At 34.9% G+C, this 24,402-nt stretch overlaps 1 protein-coding gene across 1 annotated transcript in view; it reads left to right on the top strand.

Annotated features, from left to right (window-relative positions):
• The window catches only part of PCLO (piccolo presynaptic cytomatrix protein), a 392,880-nt gene extending 368,954 nt beyond the window's left edge, over positions 1–23,926 (top strand). The window contains exons 23-25 of the mRNA XM_035020471.1: positions 20,915–21,049; positions 21,468–21,613; positions 23,631–23,926. Coding sequence (XP_034876362.1) covers positions 20,915–21,049; positions 21,468–21,613; positions 23,631–23,771 — 422 coding nt within the window. The 3' untranslated portion in view covers positions 23,772–23,926. The remainder of the gene's footprint in view (positions 1–20,914; positions 21,050–21,467; positions 21,614–23,630) is intronic.
• Positions 23,927–24,402: the final 476 nt, after the last annotated feature.

Below are 24,402 nucleotides of genomic sequence, written 5' to 3'. Positions count from 1 at the left end.
GGAGGGGAAAAGAGAAATTGACAGAAATCATGATGTGTCTGACCAAGTGAAAAACAGTTTTGAGAGGGATTTTAGTACTCTTGGATATTTTACAAACAATTAGGGGCAGGTACACAGAAAGCTAAGCAAACTATAAAACAAAAATAATTTAACAATTTTGAGGGAAAACAAAAAAAATTAGGTAAAGAACTCCGTGTAATACCCAAATGGTCTCAGACATGAACAATGTTGGTCACGTCAGTGTAAATACCAAATATTAGTATAATCAAGATTGCAACATAACTATGTTGCAAGGATGAAGAAGGCTAAATCTTCATCCACCAAAATAAAACATCAATAAATTATAAGGGCAATACAATATTATTTTAAGAAACTAGTATAGAAAGAACCAAAGAAACAGAAAAATAGTTGACAGTAGGTTTTTCTTGGCGATTTTTTTCAAGGGTTAGGTAAAATGAAGGATTGGGACATGGGAGAATTGATTTTTGAAAAAGAAGGCATAAAATGTATAATGATTCAACCTTTTGATATATAAGAGAATAAAAAATTAGAGCTAGCAATCAAATAGTATTAACAAGTACAAGAAAAAAGTACCATTATTTGCAGTTAATAACTTCCTACGAATGATTGTTAATAGTCATTCTCTTAAAACTCTTTAGTAATAGTTATTGCAGTTAGGTGCTGTCTTCAACACACTCATTCGTCAAAGATATTCTGTTACACAAAGCTTTTTCACTTTTAAGAAACCTGACTTTGATAACAATAAAATACAAAATCTCTGGAGAAGAAAAGGCTGTGGAATTCAAACTATCAAGTTGTTTTAACATTTTTTTCCACGTCACTCAAAAGTTAAAACGAATTTTATAAATACTCAGCAAAAAAATTTCAGAATTTTGGAAAATGCTAGAATTCATTGAAGATAATTTGTTTTCTACCATTCAGATTATTAGATATTTTCTCTGATTGAAACATTCTTATTTGTTTTATCCAGGAAGTCATTTGAAAATTTACATAATATTCTATAGGGGAAAAAAAAACCTCTTATATTTAAGTAAAAAAGAGAACTAACTTCCCTCCTCCCTCCGAAAAAAGACCAGCACATTTCACAGAAGTCCTCGCTCAACCAAATAACACTTTCCCTGAAGGAACCAATTTTACAGATAAGGAAGTAACACAGACCTGAGATAATATACTCTGAGGAAAGTACACACTGCTTCTTTTTAAACGTCTAAAATAATCAATATATCCTATTTGCTTTGCAACAATAAAAATTATAGGGAAAAAAGCATTCACCTGTTTAGTTCTTTTATTTTAAAAAAGAATTGCTATCTAGCCTTCTTTTGCACTTCGGTATTTTCCTGCACCAAGCTGATGCAATTTTAGACTGTTATCGAAAGCAAATGCTTACTTGCCCACAAAATAGCACACCATTGTGAATTCTGTAATTTACATTGCCCTCTGAAGTCCAGAAACTGTCATTCATGTTATGGAATGCTAAGAAGCTATAGCAGAGCTTTATCTTACATATTTTATTATGACATGATTGCTGATATATCTATATAGCTACATATATCTCTATCTAGATATATATATATTCTGTATCTATATATGTTACACATATAACATACATAGATATGTTCTACTTGATCTTTTCAAAAAAATCAACACATCCTCCTCAACAACAAGAACCACAACATCACACTGCCATTTGCTTGCTAAGCACTCTACTGGTATCTTTAAAAATTTGGTGGTCTCAATTCTTGCAACAACTCTCTAAATTAGGTATGATAATATTTATGATATTCCAGTGTCTGGCACAGAGACTTGCACAAAATACCCACCCAGTAAATATTTTTTGAATCAAGATCAAGATTCAGAGAGACTGAAATATAAATCAAGCCTAGAAATATAGTTGTCACATTAATATTTACACAAAAATATTGAGATAGTCTTAAACCTAGGATTCTTTGAATATGCCTGCCAAATACAGACATCTCTAAAAGTGATATTAATCATATATGTTGATTGTATAGCTTTTTATGGAGTTTACCAGCCTAAAACTAAACTCGGACAGATGACATTGCTTCAATTAAAAACTACATAATCTGCTTAAAAGTATAGTAATTCTGCGTTTGTATTGGTTGTGCTTCTTTTTTCACAAAGCCCAGCTGGCTCTGCAGAAGATGATTAATTATGATTCTCGACCAGAAAGAACCAGTGCCCCTGGTGAAGACAGATATGTTCATGAACAATTATGATAAGAGTTATAACAGAAGGGAAGGTACATTGAATATTAAGGCGCTTGGCTTTAGATTGGCTAATGAAAGCCTTCCTGGCAGGGAATGCTTTTGTAGATGGTTCTTCAAATAAAATAATAAGTGTAACTGGAGGAGGGCTGGTGAGGTTTCCAATAAGAGGAAGTTTCATGTTCAAAGCCTTCAGATGGTGAGAGAATATGTATTATTGGTGAACCTGTGGGCACTCCTGTGTGATTGCAGCAGAGTTTTAAGCTGGAGGGAGACAGGGCTTGAAAGGTAATCACAGTTCAGACAATTTATGAAATATCAGACACTGTCAGGAGGAATTTAAACTCTACGCTGTAGATAGAAAATTGGAAGCTATAGATGGATTTTTTAAGAGGAGAATTACACGATCAGGTTTGGTGCAAAGAAGGATGGTTTATAAGGGATCACATCTGCAGTCGGGAGACCAGTTAGGAGGCAATTCAAAAGTCCAAGTAAGAAATGAGAAGGACTGGAATGCAGGCAGAGACAACAGTAGGAGAAAAGAGGATGGACAGCTCTGGGAGAGATCTCTAAGAAGACAGATAAGAATGCGTTCATTCTAAAAATGATTCGGAATCAAAATGCAAATAGAGCAACTTTAGGCACCAGCATGGTAGAGATGAAATGATGTGATTATGGTCACTTTGTCAATGATCAGTTGTTAAGTACAAGTCTTATTTCAAAAGGAGAAACCAAAAGTCTTAACAGCGGTCAGTGCAAAAAGTGATAGAACATAAAGCGAAGCATGGGAAAAATGATAAAATGCAAACCTGCGCTTTGCAGAATTTTTAAAAATATTTTATTGATTTATTTCCAGAGAGAGACACAGCAAGAGAGGGAATACAAGCAGGGGGAGTGGGAGAGGGAGAAGCAGGCTTCCCGCGGAGCAGGGAGCCCGATGCGGGACTTTATCCCAGGACCCCGGGATCACGACCTGAGCCGCAGGCAGACGCCTAATGACTGAGCCACCCAGGCGCCCCTTCACAGAATTTTAAAAGGCCATATGGTATGCTCTTCAGAGGACATTTTTAAGATGAATTAAAAGAGTAAAATGGAGTTTGAATGAGGTTGAGCACTGAAATTTTGCTCTTAACTTGGTCTTTATACACATCAAGTGTCATGGATCTGTCGTTCGGACAGCTTGAGGGCTCAGCTCCCTGCACACACTGATGACTGTGTTGAGTGGGTGTGCAGGCAGCCTGTATGAAGGGCAAAAATCACTGGCAAACAAGGTCAGACGAAGGATTTGATTTTTTAATAAAAATTTCCAGCTGTCTTCCTAAAGACAGTGAGGGGATTAGTCCAGTACTTTTTATTTTATACGTCTCTGGTATTATACGAAGAAATGAAAATTTCAGAATGCTCCCATAAGGTATTGAAAGCAGGTTTAGTCAAAAAGAAGTTACAATTCTGGAAGTTCATAAATATTGATCTATGCGTTTAGAAAGTCCTCTGGGAACACTCTTGGTTGTTTTTTGTTTTGTTTTGTTTTTTTGAAGCAGAAGAAATGGAATTTATCAAAATACTGCCTCTTCTAAAATTAACTGAGCTATTGTGTTTACCTTTTGAAACTTTTTTTCTCAGTCACTAATACTTCGTTCAACCAGAGAAACAGGGTTATTGGTTGAACGGCTTGAATCAGTCAGCAGTCTTTAGTACCGAGGCATCTGAGTCCATTTCATATTCTGTGGTTCTCTGTCCAGTAAGCAGGGGCGTCTGTTCGCCTTCTGTCTTAATTGGTGGAAAAAGTATTTTAAAATGGATTTCAATTACTGCAAGAGGCCAAGAAATCCAGAGCCATTTGTCAACAATTTATTTTCAAGACAGATAGCTTTTTCTTCAAGTGTTTGTTACTTTTGATAGTCTGATATTTTGAGTTCATTTCCTTTTAGTTAATGATGAATTGGCTGGGTCAAATTTGAGGTCAAGTTGGGCAGGTTAGTTTGATTTTGACACTGCTGTGATATTTGTCAGCCAATTTACAATTTGTTTTTTTTATAGTCAGCAGGGAAGTTATCTGGGTAAATTTAATATGAGCTGTCGCTCATTGGCTTTTGGATGTTTTAGAGCTGAAATAGGATCTGTTTTCAGAATGTTTTTCTTGTGAGTTTGGAAATGTGAATTAGCAATCTCAGATTGAGATCTTTATAGCATTTGATTTGATATATTGAGCTCTCATATAACTAAGTTTAACTAATAACCTTCTTCTTCCTAGATTTTTTTCCTTAATAAAGTGTTCAGATATAATCAAAATAAGATAGTCTACTGAAATGTTCCTGAAAGCAATTGTATTATAAATTAAGAGAATGGAATGATTGTGTTGTTGAAAAAATGGCTTTTAAAAAATCATATCTTTATCAATTAATGAGTGACTAATTACCCTTCCTGCCCAAATATTACCTAAGATTTAATCTAGGTTGAATTGTTATCATGGCAGACATGATAACATGGCAGTCTGTTACGGAACTATGCAATATTATGTTACTTAAAAAAATACAATTTTTAATTTATTAAGAATAATTCCTAGCTAATTTCAACAGCAAAGTTTTAAGAAAATTCAAAATTGGGCGCCTGGGTGGCTCAGTTGGTTGAGCAACTGCCTTCGGCTCAGGTCATGATCCTGGAGTCCTGGGATCGAGTCCCGCATCGGGCTCCCTGCTCGGCGGGGAGTCTGCTTCTCCCTCTGACCCTCCCCCCTCATGTGCTCTCTCTCTCTCTCTCAAATAAATAAATAAAATCTTTAAAAAAAAAAAGAAAATTCAAAATTTTAAGTTTATTGGTGGGGAAACCTATGTCAGATTTTAGTTGAGTTTAGTTAAGTTTTATTAGAGGGTAGAAGGGAAGACTGTAGTTCTTCGCCTGGCAAGCTCCTCCTCCCATATTTTATACCTCCTATACTTTATTTCCTCTTTTCCATCTCAACAACTGCCCAATTGTAGGTTTTCATCACATCTCCCCCTGATAATCTCCTGGTCAAAGTGCTTTCTGAAGCACAGGATCATCTTTGACAGCCACTGTCTTGTGTGGCCTGGTCACTCTAGCACAAAGCCTTTCTATGGACCCCTATAAACTACCTAACTCTAGTGGGTTTTGATGCAATAATTAATCTATAGGACACAGAATAATTAGTCCATAGAATATTCCATTTTATGTTCTTTTAAGATAGGTCACTAAACTCTACTTAATAATTTTAACTTTAACAGTAATTGTGTTTTATAGAATCTTGAATGTTTCAGTCACTAGTAAAGCCTAAGGTCGATGCCGTCCTTGTACAGATATGCAGGATGTGCACAGCCCAATTCCAAGAGGCACTGTTAACATAACTCAGTTGTAAACAACACCTTCTGGAGTTATCAATGAGACATTCCTGCCAGAGAAATGTGGTACATCACACTGTCTGGACTTAGGGTCCAGAATGACTCAGGGTTTACAAAAATTAGATGTTAAGGGACAATTTCCATTATGGTAAGTTAAAACTGTTAATAACTTAACCTACTGAGAGCTTAAATGTGCTGGGCTCATTTAATCTTTGCAAGAACCTTGTTATATAAAACTGCTTTCTCAGTGACCCTTATTATTGTGTCTGGAAGGTAGATGTGATGCCTGGATATGCAGCATGCATCTTGCAACTATTAGGCAAAAAGGATGTAAATGAATACTAAGAATTACAGACTAGGAATACAGAAAGAACCCGAGTTCCTAAACTCATTACTGTAATGGCAAACCTATGTCTATCTCTGGATTTCTTGTTATATTAGAAAAATAAATCCCTATTTGTTCAATCATTCTAAGTAAGTCTTCCTATTTCTTATAGCTGAAAACAGTTCTTAAGGATGCAGAAGAAAAAGAATAGAAAGAAGAAAAAAAGAAATTATACAGAAAGTAGAATTAACTCCAAATAACCTCTAGTTCCTGTTGCTGTATTTAAATGACCTCATAAAAGATGAATTTAAATCAAGTAGATTAAACATTTCTAGCCACATGCTATATATAGAAAAAATATACTTAAAGTAAAATCTCATAGAAAAGTTGAAAATAAGAGATGGAAAGATGCATATCATGCCATTATTATTCAAAATAAAGTTGGCAAAATGGTGGCAGAGTCAGACAAAATGGACAGAAAAATCAAGGCAGAAAACAATAGCCTTCCTGTGTCACCTGTAATGACCACTTCAAAAACATGATTAAAAAAAAAAGAGCCTTTTGACAGTAACAGCACAAAGTCTAAGATTCCAAGAAATAACTAATATCTAAGAAAATACTCAGAGCACTTTATGAGAAAAATGTAAAATACTGTTGAAGTTCATAAAAGAAGACATGAATGAATAGGCATAGAGAGCATGATGTAAAAATTAATATCATAAATATTGCATTTGTTCCCAAGTTAATAGGTGAATACCAGGAAAGTTCAATTAAGTAACAAAAGCTTACTATGGAATTTTGAGAGCTGATCCTAAAATCCATATAAAAAAGCTAAGGGCCAAAAAATTTTTTAATAAAGTAGGAAGATACTCACAAAGTAGGAATATTACTCACAAAGTTACAGTACATAAAATGCTGTGATATAGACAAAGTATAATCTAGTAGACCAGTGAAACCAAACAGATGGCCCAGAAAATGTCCTTGTGTATATGGAAACTTTATTTACTACAAAAATCGCACCACAGATAAATAATTCAGAGAAAATTGGCTGCCAGCATGAAAAAAAATTAGTACTATCTCATACTGTAAAAAGCAATAAATAGGTAACTGTGGATGGTTTAAGTATCTAAAATGAAAAGTAATACTTTCAAACTTTCAGAAGTAGATAGGGACGGTCTTTCTAATTAATGACAAAATACAAAACATAAAACCAAAACCATAGTGTAAAAGGCTAATGAATTTGACTTATTATAATTAAAATAAACTTTGTTCAAGAAAGGACACCATAAACAAAACAAAACAATAAGATAGCAGATATTTGCTGTGCATATAAAGCAAGTAGATCAGGATCCAGTATGCATGTGTGTAAAAACGCATATATTGTTTTTCTAAAACTCATTAAGAAAACCCAAAATTTGCAGAAATGTGACAAAATGGAATTATATACTGCTGATAGAAGAGTAGTACATAAAATGTTTGTGTAAATATTTTAGAGGCCAATTTGACAATAACAACCAAATTTGTATACTGTTTAAACCTATGATTCCAATATATCCGAAATATTCTACTATATCCAAACAAACTCTTTTATCCATGTGTAAAGAGTTTCATATAAATGTTCATTTTAGCTTTGTTTATAATAATGTAGAATTGGAAAACTATATTCATGACACAATGGTAGATAAATAAGTTTTATATATTCATTAATGTTATAATAAAAGTAATTATATAGATGAAGAAAAATCACTTGAGTTACTATATACACCTATTTTTTTTAAGATTTTTTTATTTTTATTTTGAGAGAGAGAGAATGAGAGACAGAGAGCATGAGAGAGAGGAGGGTCAGAGGGAGAAGCAGACTCCTTGCTGAGCAGGAAGCCCGATGTGGGACTCGATCCCGGGACTCCAGGATCATGACCTGAGCCGAAGGCAGTTGCTTAACCAACTGAGCCACCCAGGTGCCCCTATATACACCTATTTTTGATAATTCCTAGCAAATTAGGAAAGGTAAGGAAAGATTATATATGTGTATATTTTTAAATCATTTTACTAATAGCAGTAATTTTGGTGCATATTTGTTTTTTGTGTGTGTGTGTTTTTTTTTTTTTTTTGAGAAAGAGACAGAGAGAGCAAGCACATGCACAAGAAGGGGGCAGGAGCAAAGGGAAAGAGAGAATCTCAAGAAGATTCCTTGCTGAGTGCAGAGCTGGACACAGGGCTTGATCTCAAGACCCTGAGATCATGACCTGAGCTGAAATCAAAAGTCGGAAACTTAACTGACTGAGCCACCCAGGTGCCCCTTGGTGCATGTTTTTAAGATCAGACTCAAAGGATGTCCAGTACCATTACTAATATTTGACATAGCATTGGTCTTGACTCATGTGTAAGGAAAGAAGATAAAATAAGAGGTACAACAACTGAAAGGGAAAAAAACTTTATCTGCGGTCAATTTGAATACATATGTACGTAGAAAATCTGACAGAATCAACAGATTAATGTTAGAACTAACAAGAGATCACCGGTAAATAACCATAAATACACAACAACAATATCATTCATAATATCAAAATGTTCTTAATATCATATCTTGGAGTTAACTTAGAAAATAACTAAGATAGGGGTTCCTGGGTGGCTCAGTCAGTTAAGCATCTGCCTTCGGCTCAGGTCATGATCTCAGGATCCTGGGATCGAGTCCCGCATTGGGCTCCCTGCTCCGCCGGGAGTCTGCTTCTCCCTCTGCCCCTCACCCCACTTGTGCTCTCTCTCTCACTTTTGCTCTCACTCTCTCTGTCAAATAAATAATCTTTTAAAAATTTTTTAAAAATAAAATAGCTAAGATATCTACAGAAATGTCACCTGAGGAAATCCAGGTGACATGGCTCAAGGTTCTTCTCAGGGCAAAGCGGGGTAAGACTAACAAAGAGGGGCGAGACGTAAAAGAAAATCTAGCAAAAGTGGGTTGAGAATAAATAGTCGAGGTGGAATTCTAGTTCGTTCTTTTAGCTTGCATGGCAGTTAAGGACAAAGGAGAGAAAGTGATAGCTGGAAAAAAAAATAGGATCAAGGAAGGCTTTTATAGGATCTTCCTATATGCTGCATTAGTAGAAAGTGAAAAACTGAAGAGCCAGTGAAAACCGAAAGGAGAATCAAAATGACTCTATGTTAAGGGGGTTAGGATTGATTCAAGAACAGAGAGAGAGATGACATAAATAACTTGATGGGCCAACCTAAACTTTTGATTCCCATCATCTACTGGCCCTCCTTTAACATCTCAGGTGCTATTCACAGGTTTATTCAGAGGTTACTTGGCCTCCTGGGCACCTTCCACTCCTGGGAGAAGCCAGAAGTTGTACTGTGGTTAATTGGTAGTTTCGCTCTTACACAGACCAACAGGAGCTCCTGGCTTCCCTACCATTTTGCAATTATCCGGTTTTACTTTCTAAATTCATTACACTTGGATGCTAATGTTTCTCTGTATTGGGAGAATATATATAGATCCACCACTACTCCTGGGTGATTAATCTGCCTACTTTTAGATCAAAGGTCAAGTCAACTTGATCTCTTTGATCTACAACGTAGATGGGAGACTATCCAAGGCCTTGTAAACTCAGGAAGCCAGGCTCGTGTTCTTGACTTTGACTCTCCTCTGGAAAAGAACTTCACCAACCTCACTTGCTCAATCTACCAGCTCTCCTACTTCACTCCTCCTGGAATTTGTTTTCCTGAGGCTTTTAAGAGTAATTTCAAAACTCCAAACATTTTAAATGTGATGTCCATTTAAGTTTTCAGTTTTTCATTTCTAATAGCAAAAGTTCTTTTTTTTTGTCTTATACAAGATAATAGGAAGCTTTCAATTAAACATTTTAAAAAGGGCTTTGGTTATTTTCAGTCACAGTGACAGGAATGCTAAGAAACATGTACCAAAAGGACCAAAAAAAAAAAAAATGCCAGAAACATTGAAGAAGATCAATCAGAAAAAAATCTATTTTTTCCTCCTAAAATTATGTTCTTTCTGGCTTTGTCTCAGAAAGAAAGGATTTCTTTATGTAACAGAACACAGAGAGAATGTGCAGGCTTGTCCTACTTTCATAGAACTCTTAAATCATATTAGGCCAGAATGCCTGCCTTATTGTATAAAGTATCTCCTTGAATCTGGGTTATTTCAAATAAAGGACTTAGTGAAAGCTTACAGAACTCTTCTCCTGTGGAAAAAAAATTAATGAAAACATAACAAAATGCCTCCTACCTCAGCCCCCACTAAGCCCTGAGACATGAAAATGTATTAGGATGTCACTGCATAGCTTTGAATAATAGAGGCTTGGATATATACGTAAACAGGGAATGAAATTCATAAACTGACATAAAAGCATTTATTTTGGGTGAAACTATAGGAGAAAAGAAAATCCCAAAATATCTCAATTTGGTGGCCTCAGCTTAGTTTAGAGGGAAGAGCATGGGCTTTGAGACAGACCAGAAATCTCTTTCTTCAGATGTGTGTGGAAATGATACCTTGTAGGTTTATTGTAAAGATTAGAGATATTTTATAAATTCATTCATTAGGCATCTAATACAGACTAGATGTCTTTTCTATGGGCTAACAAGACAAGGGTGTAAATAAGGCACAGTCCTTGAAATTAAAGGCTATAGAGTGATGCTTAAGTGCCTGGAACACAACAGTTGTTCAGTAAATCGAATACATTGTTGTTGCCATTCAAGTAAATTGTAACTCCCTACATGTGATGTCAAAATTTTAGTTCATAAATTAAGGCTTTGGATAGGAAATAAGCAAGCATTTATTTCCTCTCTTGATGGATCCTTGTCTTTCCGAGACAGCTTCCCCATAAATCTCGAATACCCACGGTCCCCAGATTGCCCCCCTCATGTGTGCTCACATGCATGCACATGAATTTGGCACACAATCATTATCACATCATGGATTATGACAGTTTGGGCTGTCTTGCTGGAAACAGCTAATCTAGCTATGTGACGTTTGTCAAATTCGTCAACCTAAAATTTATGGTCTCCTTTCTTGAAAGTGAAGTCAGTAATATTTCTATTTCATGTTTGAGGAAAAATGAGATAACATGACACAAGTTTGCATTACATAATTGATATTCATCATAAGGTTATAATATTGTTCTCTTGATTACGGATTAGTGTATAGTTAAACTGTGAGTAGAAAATGGTATTTCTGGAGATACACTTGGTATGAAGATTCATCTTCTTTTCTTGAAAACCAAGTCCGTTGAATTTCACTGTGAAAAAAAATTACATACTTTTATCTGATCACAAAGCATTTTACAAATCCTGTCTCAGAAATTCTCTAATTCTTTATTATAGTTTGTGTTAGTAGAAAGTGCTAGATCCAAGTATTTACAGTCATCTGTGAGATAGAGGAGGAAAAGTAGTGAGACAATAGAGCCAGCTACATGCTGTCTGTCATTTTTGCTGTCTGAGCAAGCTGATTAATTAAGAGTCAACTTCATGAGATCTTACAGTGATGGTAATAGGAATTGAGTTTAACACACTATAAAATGAAATAAATTAGTACCATTTTTGCTTCCCCCTTTCAAACATTAAATTACCAGGATAAACCTTCAAAACCTGTGGTTCTTCACCCCTTCTATTTAATCCTACATATAATGAGGTAAGAGGTAAGAACCTTTGCTCAGAAGACATGTTTCTGAAAATTAAGTTTAAAACATATCAATGGCTTGGGAAACAACGATTCACCAGGAAGGAACATTCAATGCAAATAAGATTACCAGACCTGGTGAAAGAAAGCTCTAGTAGCTTTCCCTGCTACTCCAGGACATAGTGTAAAGAAAAGAGAAGTGCCAGTTACAGATAATTATTGGGTACTACAGTCACAAATTATTGAGTACCACCTTGAACTTTTGGAAGAGGGAGATATGATTTCAGCATGGAAGGTAAAATTATTATGGACTCTAGGGTGGGGTTAATATACCTGGGATGGAGATTACAGAAAGAGGGTGGTGAATAGAACAAATTATAGTGAGCTTACTTCCTCTCTCTAACAAGCTCTGCAAAGTGGAAAAAGGACTCTCTTTGGGGGAAATTTCTATTTTAAAAGTATTGACTCATATGAATACCTTGAGATGTTTTGTTTTGTTACTTTACTCTCAATAAATTGAGCAATTGACCTACGGGTATAGATTTGTTTGTGAGGTGTAAACTGCCCGTTTCTTCTAGAACTGATCCTGCATTGTATCATTGTTGAAACTTAAGAAGAATAAATGCTGTTGAGTAACTAGCATTTCGGGCATTTGTGCTAACAGTATATATAGATAGAGATATAGATATATATAACAATATATTTATTATGCTAGCATTTAAAAAATTCATTGTTTAGGCTTGAAACTGATAGAATAGAGACAATTGAAAGGAAGAAAAATACAATTATACTATTTTGGGTATTAACAGGTATTAGGACATTAATAAGACTTTCTGTAATGGCTGGGTTTAGAAATCCTGAGTAAACAGAGAAAATTATTTAGAATAGAAGATGTTTAGTAAAGGGCCGGGACTAAATCATATTTAGATAATATCAGAAAATGTTCACAAACTTATTATCCTATAAAGCTGAAAGAGATATTATAAATAGTTCATAAATAATCTTATTATATGTCATCACTTTACAATACGAAGAAATGCGAAACAGAGATATTTAACGACGTGCCTGCCATCCAGATTTCCTGGTTTTGAAACTCTACCTTAATTCCACTTTAGACTTTGCTTAGATTTAGAATGAGTGATAGGAGCTAAGTAACAAATTTTGAGGTGATAGACTCTCAAGGCTAAATATACATCCTACCTAACACCAATTCAGACTTCATTTGCCGTTACCCATGACCTGCGGCATTGGTATGTAGTATTTATTAATGGAAATTTGCAAGGAAACCTATGTGTCAATGAGAATTTTAATCACTCTATGCTTTTTTTTTCCTTACACAAACTTTCCTTTTACAAAGCGCCCTTCTTTCCTTCTTTTCTTTTCCACATTTTATTTATTCACTTTCAGTTAATTAAACAATGCCTCTAAAGAAACTTTTTGCCTAAAATGGTCTCCCATTGGCAAAAGCTGCTCAGATTGCAATAGATTTCTTAGAATTCTGAGAAAGAATAAACCTCGATTTATACTATGCACAGCGAAGTATTGCAGATACTGATAATGTTTAAAAAAAGTTTTCTCAATCCATAGTCACTTCCAAAAATTATTTTGTATGTTTAGGTGGTTTCCATGTAGGATCTCATACAATTATTAATATTTCAGGAATTATTTATTGCCATTTTGTTGTTTAATGTATGTAAGCTGCGTAAGTGATGTGGACAATAACTTCTAGCTATGGTTTTATCAACCCACAGTATGGGGCGCCTGGCTGGCTCAGTTGGTAGAGCACGTGACTTTTGATCTCAGAGTCCTGAGTTCAAGCCCCATGTTGGATGTGGAGCATACCTAAAAGAAAACATTTTTTTTAAATGCTTGTCATGTCAAAGTGAGTTGGGCAAATAATAACCTTGAATCAACAACCCACAGTTGCTTGCTGTCTTCTCTGCTTGCTAAGGACCTGACTGTGGCCAAAATAAAATAGTAAAATGGCCCCTGAAAATCCCTTCATTCCAATAATATTTAAAAAAAATATGTATGTATTATGTGTTTAATCTATCTTGTGCTTAGTATCTTCAATGAAATGTTTATTTAAGCACATCATTCTCTTCCAAATACTTTCCTTCAAGACGTCAGGGCAGCCTCTTTTCTAACTTCTAGAGCTAGCTAACATCATTTTAATGTTTTTCCTTGAATACTCTTAGGATTTCTTGTCAGAAATATGGTTGCTGGTTTTTTCAACTGAACTTTGCTCTTTATTTTGTTTTGTTTTTGAACTTTGCTCTTAATTTCAAAAGAAATCCAGCATTTGCAGCATTGTCTCCAAAAAACCCAAAACATTATTTTATTCATTTACTTATTTGTTTGCTTGTTTATGTTTTTGTTTAGAAGTAGAGTTAACATAGTGTTATGTTAGTTTCAGGTGTACATTGCAACGATTCAACAATTCTACACATTACTCAGTGCTCATCACAATAAGCATAAAAATCATATAAGAAAATACAAGGTTTTCATGAGAGAATAGAGCTCTGGACTTAAAATCAGATCTAGATTAAAGTTCTGCCCGGACCCCTTAGCCATTTGGCAAGTTACTTAAAACACCTAAGCCACTGTGTTCACACCTGTAAAATGGGGGTTATACTGACCTTATTTCTTGTGAAAGAATTATTGTGTTCTGTTAATGGTCGTTTTCTTAAAATGCACTTCTCTAAAAATATAAATCAGATGGAAGTATAGATACAGCATGTGTGTAAATGTGTGTGCATGTAGATATGACCTACACATGTTTTTCAAAAATATATATATACTTTTTTCTGAGAAAAAAAAGTGAGAAGAGCACTGCATATCTTAATGGAGAATACAGCATCAGAGAGTGTGAAAGAAGAAAGCTGTGCAAGATAAAACTAAGTCAATTTGACAGTTATACTTAGTTGGAGCACTTTAGCTAAAGAGATAGAGGGACACAAACAATTTTAATAGAATTCGATTATTTCCCAAAATGATTATACTGTTTCTTTTTTAATTTAATGAAGGGGATATATCATGGTGAAAACAAAGGAATAGTTTAATTTCAATAAATATTTTACCCTATTCATTTATAAAAGATCTCCCTAAGCTTAAGAAGCAAAATTGAAAATATTAAGAGGTTGAACAATTATGATTTTCAATTTTAAATTTTATTAACTCCCTGCTTAAAGGAAATCAGCACATTTCCACTTACTTCCTCTTTGATTTCATCTTCAAGTTTTTTTTCTTCTCTCCTCCCTCCTTCCTCCTACCCTTCTCCCTCCGTCCAACCTCCTTCCCTCCCTTCCTTCCTTTCTTTCTCTCGTTAGTATGTCCTCTATATCCTCTGCCACAGGCTTTTAAATATCATCGAAAAGCTACTTTTTTTCTACATCAGTGTACTCATTCAGGGGACATTTCTTTCCCTGGTTCCTTTAAAAATGTTTTCTATATTTCTGAAGTAGCTTTAATGGGGATATATCAGCATATCAACTTATCAATATTTCCAGGAATACAGGATGCTCTTTTGATCCACAGATTTACTCTTCTGTTACTTCAGATAAATACCTTTATATTTTAAGTAGATGCGATTTTCTAATCTCTTGAATTTCCTTTTTTTCTGAGCAATCAGTTATATGGGATCATATTTCTCAGTTTGACATATCTATCACTGTTTTCTACCTTCTTTACTCTCTGTTTTCCTTTCTATAGTATCCTAAGCCTTTCTTCCCTCTATGTGAATAGTTTTGATTTCAATCTTATTCAACTTTGTTCCATGGTGTTTCTAATTCATTAATAGTCTTAAAATGGGACTATCTGTATTTTAGCACTGTAATCCCATCTTTGTCATCTCATTTTTTAACTATGCTCTCAACATCCCTTATCCCTTCCTTTTCTATTTTTCCCCCTTCTTTCTATTCTCAAATCGTGCTCATGTATCATATTGTAGGATAAATGTCTTCTCCAGAGTAGGATTGATTTTCGATCTGGAGCTGCTGCCCCCTTGTGGCGACAGTGGACGGGAGGTTTCTGTCGCGATCTTGCATCTGCTCCAGATGACAAAGGCATTCTGAACGTGTCAAAGGGCGAAGACATGATTGACAGTGATGACTCACAATTAACGTGATCTCAGCAGGCATGTCCCTTTCTTCCTTTAATAGAAACATTAAAGAGCAAGCTGGACCAATCTCCCAACAGGAGAAAATTATCAAGGGCTTCACAAGTACCATACTGTGAAGTGCGTGAATTTAACCTACCAAGAAAGAAGCACGCAACGTGATGATTGGAGAACTGTAATTAGCAAGCTTAATTCCACCTTTTTTCCCATATGAGAAGGTGGAAAACAACAACAAATATCACATGCTTAGCGTGTGGGGTTTTAAGGGCTGTTAAAGAGGAATATGACCTATAAAAGTGAATTTCTCCCAGAAAAAGATTCGTCCTGCTGTTTTATTCCTGCATGCTCATTACTGTCATCAGTTCTATCCACAGCTTCTGTTGGCTCCGACTAGTGGGAGTGAATTTTCCTTGGCTCCCTCCTTACCTAGTTAGAAGCCTCTTTTTCCCTCCATCCCAGGTGCGGGTTTGAGAGATGGTGTTCTTTCCACTTCTGTATGGCTTTGGAGGAAAGACAGAGAACTGTTGCACATTTAGATTTGCTGGCCTGGTTGATGAGGTTTTGCTCCCCCTTTTGAAATTTGATTAAATGTTTTTTTGGGTTTTTGTTTTGTTTTGTTTTGTTTTGTTTTCTTTGCTAGCATTCACTCCACCAAGCCAAGATATGTCTTATTCCCAGGAGAAGATAATCTCTGCTTTGGGCTTTTCACTGACCTCATTTTAGAGCTCCAGGAAATGGGGAGCCTTGGACGTTTTTCCTGATTCTACTGAAACCGTCAGATCTTCTGAACGATGAGCCAGGATTGCCAATCTCAAGTTGAGATTTTCCTCTCAGCATTACTTTAACTCTCATAGACTGACACGTGGTTCTTTTCATTATTGTTATTTTTCAGAACTCCTGTCTTTTCTTACTGTATGTCACCATTCACCCAAGAATTATTTAATTGAAGGCTTTTTGTGGGTGATCAATGTTTGTAATAGCTTCATTTTGTAGAACTTACTGATATCTTCTTTGCAACTCAGTATGTGATCAATTTTGGGAATGTGCCATATATAATTGAGAAAAAAAGATATATTCTCTGTTATCAGGGTATGGTATTTAATAAATATACATGAGATCTGCGTTATTGATTATAATGTCTCAAAATTCTATGTCTTTGCTTCTTTTGGTCTACTTGGCCTGTCTTGCATTACAAGTGTTGTATAGAAGTCTTTTACTACTATTCTCATTCATCTCCTTACAACTCTTACATCTCATGTTATAGTTTCAGTCTTATTTAAGTGGTACATACATCTTCATAATTGTTATACCTTCATTAGGATTTAGGTATCCTTAGCTTGATCAAATGCCCCTTTTTGTCTTGTTTACTGCATTGTACCCTAAGTTATATTGTCTGATAATATCAGTCCAACCCCTACTCTCTTCTGGTTTCTATAAACGTGGCATGCTTATAATTGATGTATTTTTCACTATTTGAAGCAAAACTAAATTTTATCATAGACTTAAGCTTTGCTTTATGAGCCAGTCTTAAAGTCTTTCTAAAGATAGGCTAGCTAAACCTAGTTATATTAACTGATATAGATAAGTTTGATTGCAACTCTACATTTTGTTTTGTAATTATTGTGTCTATTTATTATATTTCTTTATCCATTTGGTGTCTTTGATTTGAAAAAAAATTCTGTAATTAAGAAAGATTTGTATCTTTGTTTTAATGATTTCCTTTTTATTTAGACTATTTATAATTCTTGTTCTTACTTCACTACTTACTATCTGGTTTGCTAATTTTAAATTGCATCCTTTGTTACCTACCTATTACCTATACAAAAATCAATAATCTCACTCTACTTTCCCCTTTCTCTCCCTTCTGCCTCCATCTATTTTTGGTTTTATTCTTAATACTGTCGTAATACATAACAAACGCTGTTCTCCCACCCACCTGTGTCCTCATTCCTGCTTTAGCCTTAGCTCTACAGTTAAGTACGTTAAATACTCACCATCATCCCTTGTGCTGAAGTCTCTCTAGTTATCTCTTTGGTTTAATGAAATGCATCCCTGGTGTATTTCTCAGAGAATCAATTTTTGTATAGAATTCCTGAGTTTTTCTATGCTTAAAACTATAGGCTTCATACTTGAAAGACAGCTGAACTGTATATAAAATCCTTGGCTTGCATTTTATTTTCTTGAGTTTCTTGAGAGTAAAGTTCACATCTAACTGCTGTGAAGTATCTACAATTGTTGGTTGCTAAACTATTATGATGTAATCATATCCAGAAGATTTGTGTTTCAGTGTAGAGGACGGTTTCCTGTATTTTTGGACCTTAGTTATTGGTACTGATAGATATTTCTCTACATGTCTGGGTACATCCAGGCATAAAAAGTTAAATTAATTTAATCAAACACTTGATCCAGGAAAGAAATTCATCAAAATAACACATCCCCGAAATGTGACAAAATTCAATCAAAAGGATTAAATCACCACCATCTAATATATTTATGATTTTGCACATAATGCTTTTGTTACTTTAGTTTCCTCTCAAAGATTACTCAACTATAGTCTGTATTCTGTATTTTGTCTACGTGCATGCACGAAGTCAAAATTATTTTTTTTAAATATACTAAGATGTTGGGTGCCTGGGTGGCTCAGATGGTTAAGCGTCTGCCTTCGGCTCAGGTGATGATCTCAGGGTCCTGGGATTGAGTCCCACTTCGGGCTCCCTGCTAGGCGGGGAGCCTGCTTCTCTCTCTGCCTCTCTCTCTGTCTCTTATGAATAAATAAATAAAATCTTAAAAAAATATATACTAAGATATTATTTACCTTTTCACTGGGCTGCCATTTGCATTGATAATGCAAAAGCAATGATGCAGTAAACTGCTGGGGACTTAGCACAAGGTAGGGCAGTGACACCAAACTATATTAATAGTCACTGTATTTATTTTTTTAACTGCCACTCACTTATAAGGAAAATGTCAGTTTCATTTAAGACTGTCCTTAATGAGGAAGTTAAAATTATTGTTATTAAGCCTAGACCCTTAAGTACATGTCTTTCTAATTCTGTGTGATGAAATGGGAAATATACCTAAAGCATTTTGCTGCCTGCCAAATTATGATAGTTGACTTGAGGAAACCTGTTTGTGTAATTTTTTTTTGAGTTGCCCGCTGAGCTAGCCTATTTAATAAGAAGTGTAATTTTTGCTAAAAAGAATAACTGATAAACAAATGCTCCTTATTCTCAACAATTAACAAAGTGAACTTGTCACTTTAAGAAAAACAAGTGACGCTAGTTGTCAGTGATGAAATTCGGCTTTGAAATAAAAATAGAACTTTGGAAAACTTGCCTTCCTGAGCTTGGAGGCTTCTCAATATCCAAAGACCTTTTTGATGATATTGGTGGTGATATTAACACATGTGCTTTAACTATTTTATGAAATATGTCAACAAGACCTGCCTAACTCAGGGAACCAGTATTTTCCAAAATGAACAATATGCTGTTACCAAGTCGGGCATAGTTAAAAGATCCATTCAAAATGCAAGATAAAAAAAAAAATAAAATGCAGGACAGACTGATATATTTTAAAGTAACAGTTCAAAAGTCCATTGATATGATTTCAGATTCCAGAAATTACCACTTGTCAGATTTTAATTATATAACATTATCTAAAGAGGATATTAAAATACTTCTCCCTTTTCCAACTATTTGTATGAGATTGGACTTTCTTCATACATTTCAACTAAAACAACAAAATGAATTGGATTTAATATAGAAACAGGTATGAGAATCCAGCTGTCCTTTATTAAGCAAAACATTAATGAAATTTGAAAAAATATGAAACAGCTTTCCTCACTATATATTTTTGTTCTGGAAAATATGGTTATTTTTCATTAAAATATTTATTTATAAGTATATTATTGTCATTTTAATGGAATCAATAAGTATTCTAGAATATCTAATTTTGTATTTTAATTAGAAATGTTAAATTTCTAATATTGATAGCTATAATATACACAATTGTTCTTTGAGGACCCTCCATTTTTTTTAAGAGTGTAAAGAAGTCTGAAACCAAGATGTCTGAGAACAAGTGATTTATATCCAAACTTAGAAACCTTCAATAGCTTCCTATTGTCCTAAATATAAAAACCAAATTCTTAACATGGTGCCAGTTAACAATATGTCATAATCACATGAACATATATTTAGTTCCTTAGCCCCATGATGTTCCCTCCTGTGAGCACACTGTTCCTTCTCTGTAGCACGTTCTTAATCCATTTCAACTAGTTAACTTCTCATCCTTCTGGTTTCAGCTCAAGCAATACTTCCGCAGGCTCTCTTGGAACCATGCTCTTGTATTTCATTACCTTTTCTCTTTTTCTAATTTTACATTTATTGATGAAAATAATTCGTTAAGGCTTTCTTCCCAATAGGTGGAGAAACCATAAAACTGATAAGCATGTGTGTTTTGGCTCACCATTGTAACCATTCTTCCTAACAGAGTGCTTATCACAGTGTAGGGTGGGAAATAAAATACTTGTTGGTGATTGGAGAAGTGGATGCATATATGAATTGACAGAGGAAAGGGTGAATCATTAAAGAACATGACCTAGCATGAATAGCTTCTTCAGTGATACAAAGATCCAAGATAAACACTTGAAAGAAATACACTGGATTCATTTAAGTCTCTCATGGTATTTTCCCTTGTGCAATTTCACTACTACATATTCTTGTTGGCTATTCTTTTATACAGGAAAAGAAAGGAAGTAGAAAGAACATATAACAACATTTAGTTGTGGTAGCAAATGTTCTTGCGCAAGCCTGGTAATGAGCAATTGTTAGCAAACAACTCTTGTATTTCACATGACTGATTTCCTATAGATTAAATTAAAATTATATTATTTTTATGGATACCTGTCTTCTTGTGGTCTCATCTCTTTCCTCTTTTGGCCTAATAATCTGCAGTTAAGTAATACTTATCAACTTGCATTTCTTCCATACCTCCCTTTTTACTAGCTTGTCGTTATATTAACACACTTTGTTGTAAGTGTGTAATTTATCAGTCTCCCCAAGAGATATTATACTCCTTAAGGGCTCAGACTATATTTTATTCATCTGTGTATCCACAGGATACAGTAAGGTGTTCAACACTTGGCAAGCAATAAACAAATGTAAGAATGAATTACTGAATTAAACATTTGATAGATGGCATTTCATATTCCTTAACATGTTTATTAAATTCTCCCAGTCAAAACTCAGGTAATGGGCGAAATCAAGATTGCACTGAAGAAGGAAATGAAGACAGATGGTGAACAACTAATAGTTGAGATTCTCCAGTGCAGAAATATCACCTACAAATTTAAATCTCCCGATCACTTACCAGGTATCTAATCTTATGATAATGAGCAATGTCATACATTTAGGAATTCTGTAGGAATATGTCCTATAGGAATAATCTGGAAAATGTAGAGTAAAATTTGGGCTGTACACCAAATACATCTGAAAAATGAAAAATAAGAATTAATTTCTCTTACATAGAAATAAGTTGATATTTTACTAGTTTTTAGCTAAATTTTCTCAACACATAATCTTAGAGTACTGTATTTACCATACAACAGGATAACTGAATTGCTAAGAAAATTGGTGTATCTTTCAATCACTTTATGTTGTCTGAAACAAGTCGAGCACAGCCTGCTAGCTTTGTGTAAAATATACAAGAGCTCCCAGTGTACAATTGTAATTCTTTCAACAGAAAATTGTATGAGTCATGGACACTTTACAAGCTGAATTCTTATTTTCAGATTTATATGTAAAAATATATGTGATGAACATCTCTACCCAGAAAAAGGTGATCAAGAAAAAAACAAGAGTATGCCGACATGATAGAGAGCCTTCATTCAATGAAACTTTTAGATTCAGCCTCAGTCCTGCTGGACATTCTCTTCAGGTAACTCTATATTATATTGCTACTATTTTAAAATTTTTGTTCATACAGGATTTGTTTTCCATTCAGTTATTTAACATGTGTATACCGATCATACAGTATGTGACATCTTACAAGTCAATTAATTCTTAGAGGTGTTTTCCAGTGGGCCTTTAGAATTCCACAGCCCACTCACTCATCCAATTAGCTACCAGGTCTTCTCTCTTCTGACTACTCAGTTTATTTTATGCTCACTGGCACTAATCCTCTTTGGGTCCTCATCTTTATTACTCAGATCATTTTAGCAGTATACGTGGCCTCCTTGCCATCAGTGTCTTGGCCTCTTAATTCATTCCATCACACTGCTGATGGGGGTATCTTTTAAAAACACTGGGTGGGAGGGTGGGAGGATGGGTAAAATAGGTGAAGTGGATGGGAGTATACCTATTGTGATGAGCACTAAGCAATGTATAGAATTGCTGAATCATTATGTTGTACACCTGAAACTAATAGAACACTGCATGTTAAGTATACTTGAATTAAAAATAGGTAGGTCGATAGATAACAACACTGACTAGCAGGTTCATTAAAGCCCTTCAGTGACTCACCGATATCCTGCCTCATTCATAGTCCTCTAAGGTGAGCTCTAATTGTACTGATTTAATCTCATCTCTGTGTATACTTCCCAGCACACTCTATACTCCAGCCACACCACAGTCTTTTCAAATCAGGTTAAGCCTCCAATGTTGTGCTCCTATTTTTCTTCCCCTTCAATATCGTCTTCCTCATGTCTCTCCACCCATCCCACTGGTCCACAATCTTTCAATGTAAACTCAGCCCTTACCTGTCACTGCTTCCATACCTTCCTCTTCTCTAGGGCAGGGCCTGGCTTGTATTGTTCTTTGTTCTACAGCCTCATACAATCCTGGTACATAGTGTGTCTTCAGTAGATGTAGGGACAAGGAATGAAAGAGGGAAAGGAGGCAGGAGGAAAGAGATGAAAAAATATGGGAAGAGTGAGACCATGATATCGGCACATAAGGGCCTACACTAAAGACAAATATAAGAATATTACCAAGCTAAAACTGTACTGAGAGTACTGACAGACATTAGAGTGGAAATTAAAAAAAAAAAAAGCTAAAGGATGCCTTGCAATCTGTGTGAACAAATGTGTCATCCACAGAGATTAAGTAGTTAGAGAGGGGACAGCGAGGGAGAAAGATCACACATTTGTTTGAAATGTGATACATTTGATAAGAAAGCAGGATCCAAGTGAAAATCTACAATACATCTGAAACCCCCAAACCAGAGGCCAGAAGAGATAGTTATAACTAGAAATGTAGATTTTGAAGTCAGAAACCTAAAAGTAAGGTTTTAGCCAAGAAGGAAGATGAATTTTCTAAAGGAGATTCTGAAAAGAGAGAGAGCAAAAAAGAATTGTCAGGGATTCATGGTTAGCACCACTAATGCTCTCCACCTTTCTTTCAACTCCTCTCTAAAAGAGAAAAAAAAAAATGTCTTGAGTCTGAAATCCTATGGCATTTCAACTAACATAAGTTCTACATATGACAAGAAATCACTTTGGAAGTACATAGCATAGTAAAATCACCAGTAACTGAATGTTAAATAAAATTAATGTTGTGTTTTATCTGCCTTGTGAGCTCTTATTTATTCAGCACTCAAATAATTTCGTATTTGAGTTAATATTTCATAAACTAGTAGAAAATGTACCTAGCGAAGTTCTTTAGAGAAACTTTCCATTCATGTAAGCATAAACCTAGTCAGAATTAGCTGCTAATACATGTCATCTAAAATTCTCATATCCTCCAGGATGTGTCTTTTCCTTTGGGAGATGCTGGTGTGAATTAATTAATATTCTGCACATCTTTTGAGGACATCTTGAGGATTAGTTTTCTTATACGTATAGCTGGTACTTCCCCTCACCCTTTCTTGTCTGTGTTATTTCTTTGATGATCAAATGTCCTTTAAAAAAGGTTGAAAAATATATGCAAGTATATATAATTTTGGCTATTTTTTCTAGATTTTACTTTTCTCTAATGGAGGGAAGTTTATGAAAAAGACCTTGATTGGCGAAGCCTGTATCTGGCTTGACAAAGTGGATCTCAGAAAAAGAATAGTCAACTGGCACAAACTTTTGGTCAGTCCTACACAAACCCATTGAAGAAATGTGTCTGCTCAGGGTATAGAAACTGCTCTAAATAATTTCAAATCAAGACTAGAGTTGGATACTATTCTACAATGTTTTTAAAGGGGTAAACGTGAGAGGAGGAACAACAGGCAAACACATACTTAAAGCTTCGTGAATGTTTTGTTGTGGAACACAGAAAAAAACTCAAATGAAAAAGTTCATATTGGAGACCAAAAAAAAAAAAAAAGAGCTTTGAGTCCTTGGATTGCTTCAAGAAAAACAGCGAGAGCTATTTTGATTACTTAATGCACAAATCTTTGAGCAGAGTTGAACTATAGCTAAAGGCAGCTGCTCAAATATTAATATGGTTCCTCATGCAAGACAAAGTTGATCATTTATGCAAGACAGCCTTGCCTGAAAGGAAAGAAGTGATGTAACAAGTCTCAGTTTTCAGGAGTCTAAAGATCTTTCTTCTTCATCTTCTTCTCTCAGACGACTTACTGTTTTTAGATTGTGACATAGGATACAACTACAGTATGCGTTCAAGACTAGAAGTGAGGTGGTTGTGTTCAGAGGGAAAGGGTACTGGAGATGGAGAAATTATGGCTTTTAGGTTTTCTCTCTGTCTAGATGTTATAAGCGTGAGCATCGCCAACTTTGGAAT

This window comes from Mirounga leonina, unplaced genomic scaffold, assembly GCF_011800145.1.
Source record: "Mirounga leonina isolate KUSES-001 unplaced genomic scaffold, KU_Mleo_1.0 Mir_174, whole genome shotgun sequence".
Lineage (NCBI taxonomy): Eukaryota > Metazoa > Chordata > Mammalia > Carnivora > Phocidae > Mirounga > Mirounga leonina.
Note: the sequence above shows the minus strand (reverse complement) of the source record. Positions and strands in the feature narration are given on the sequence as shown.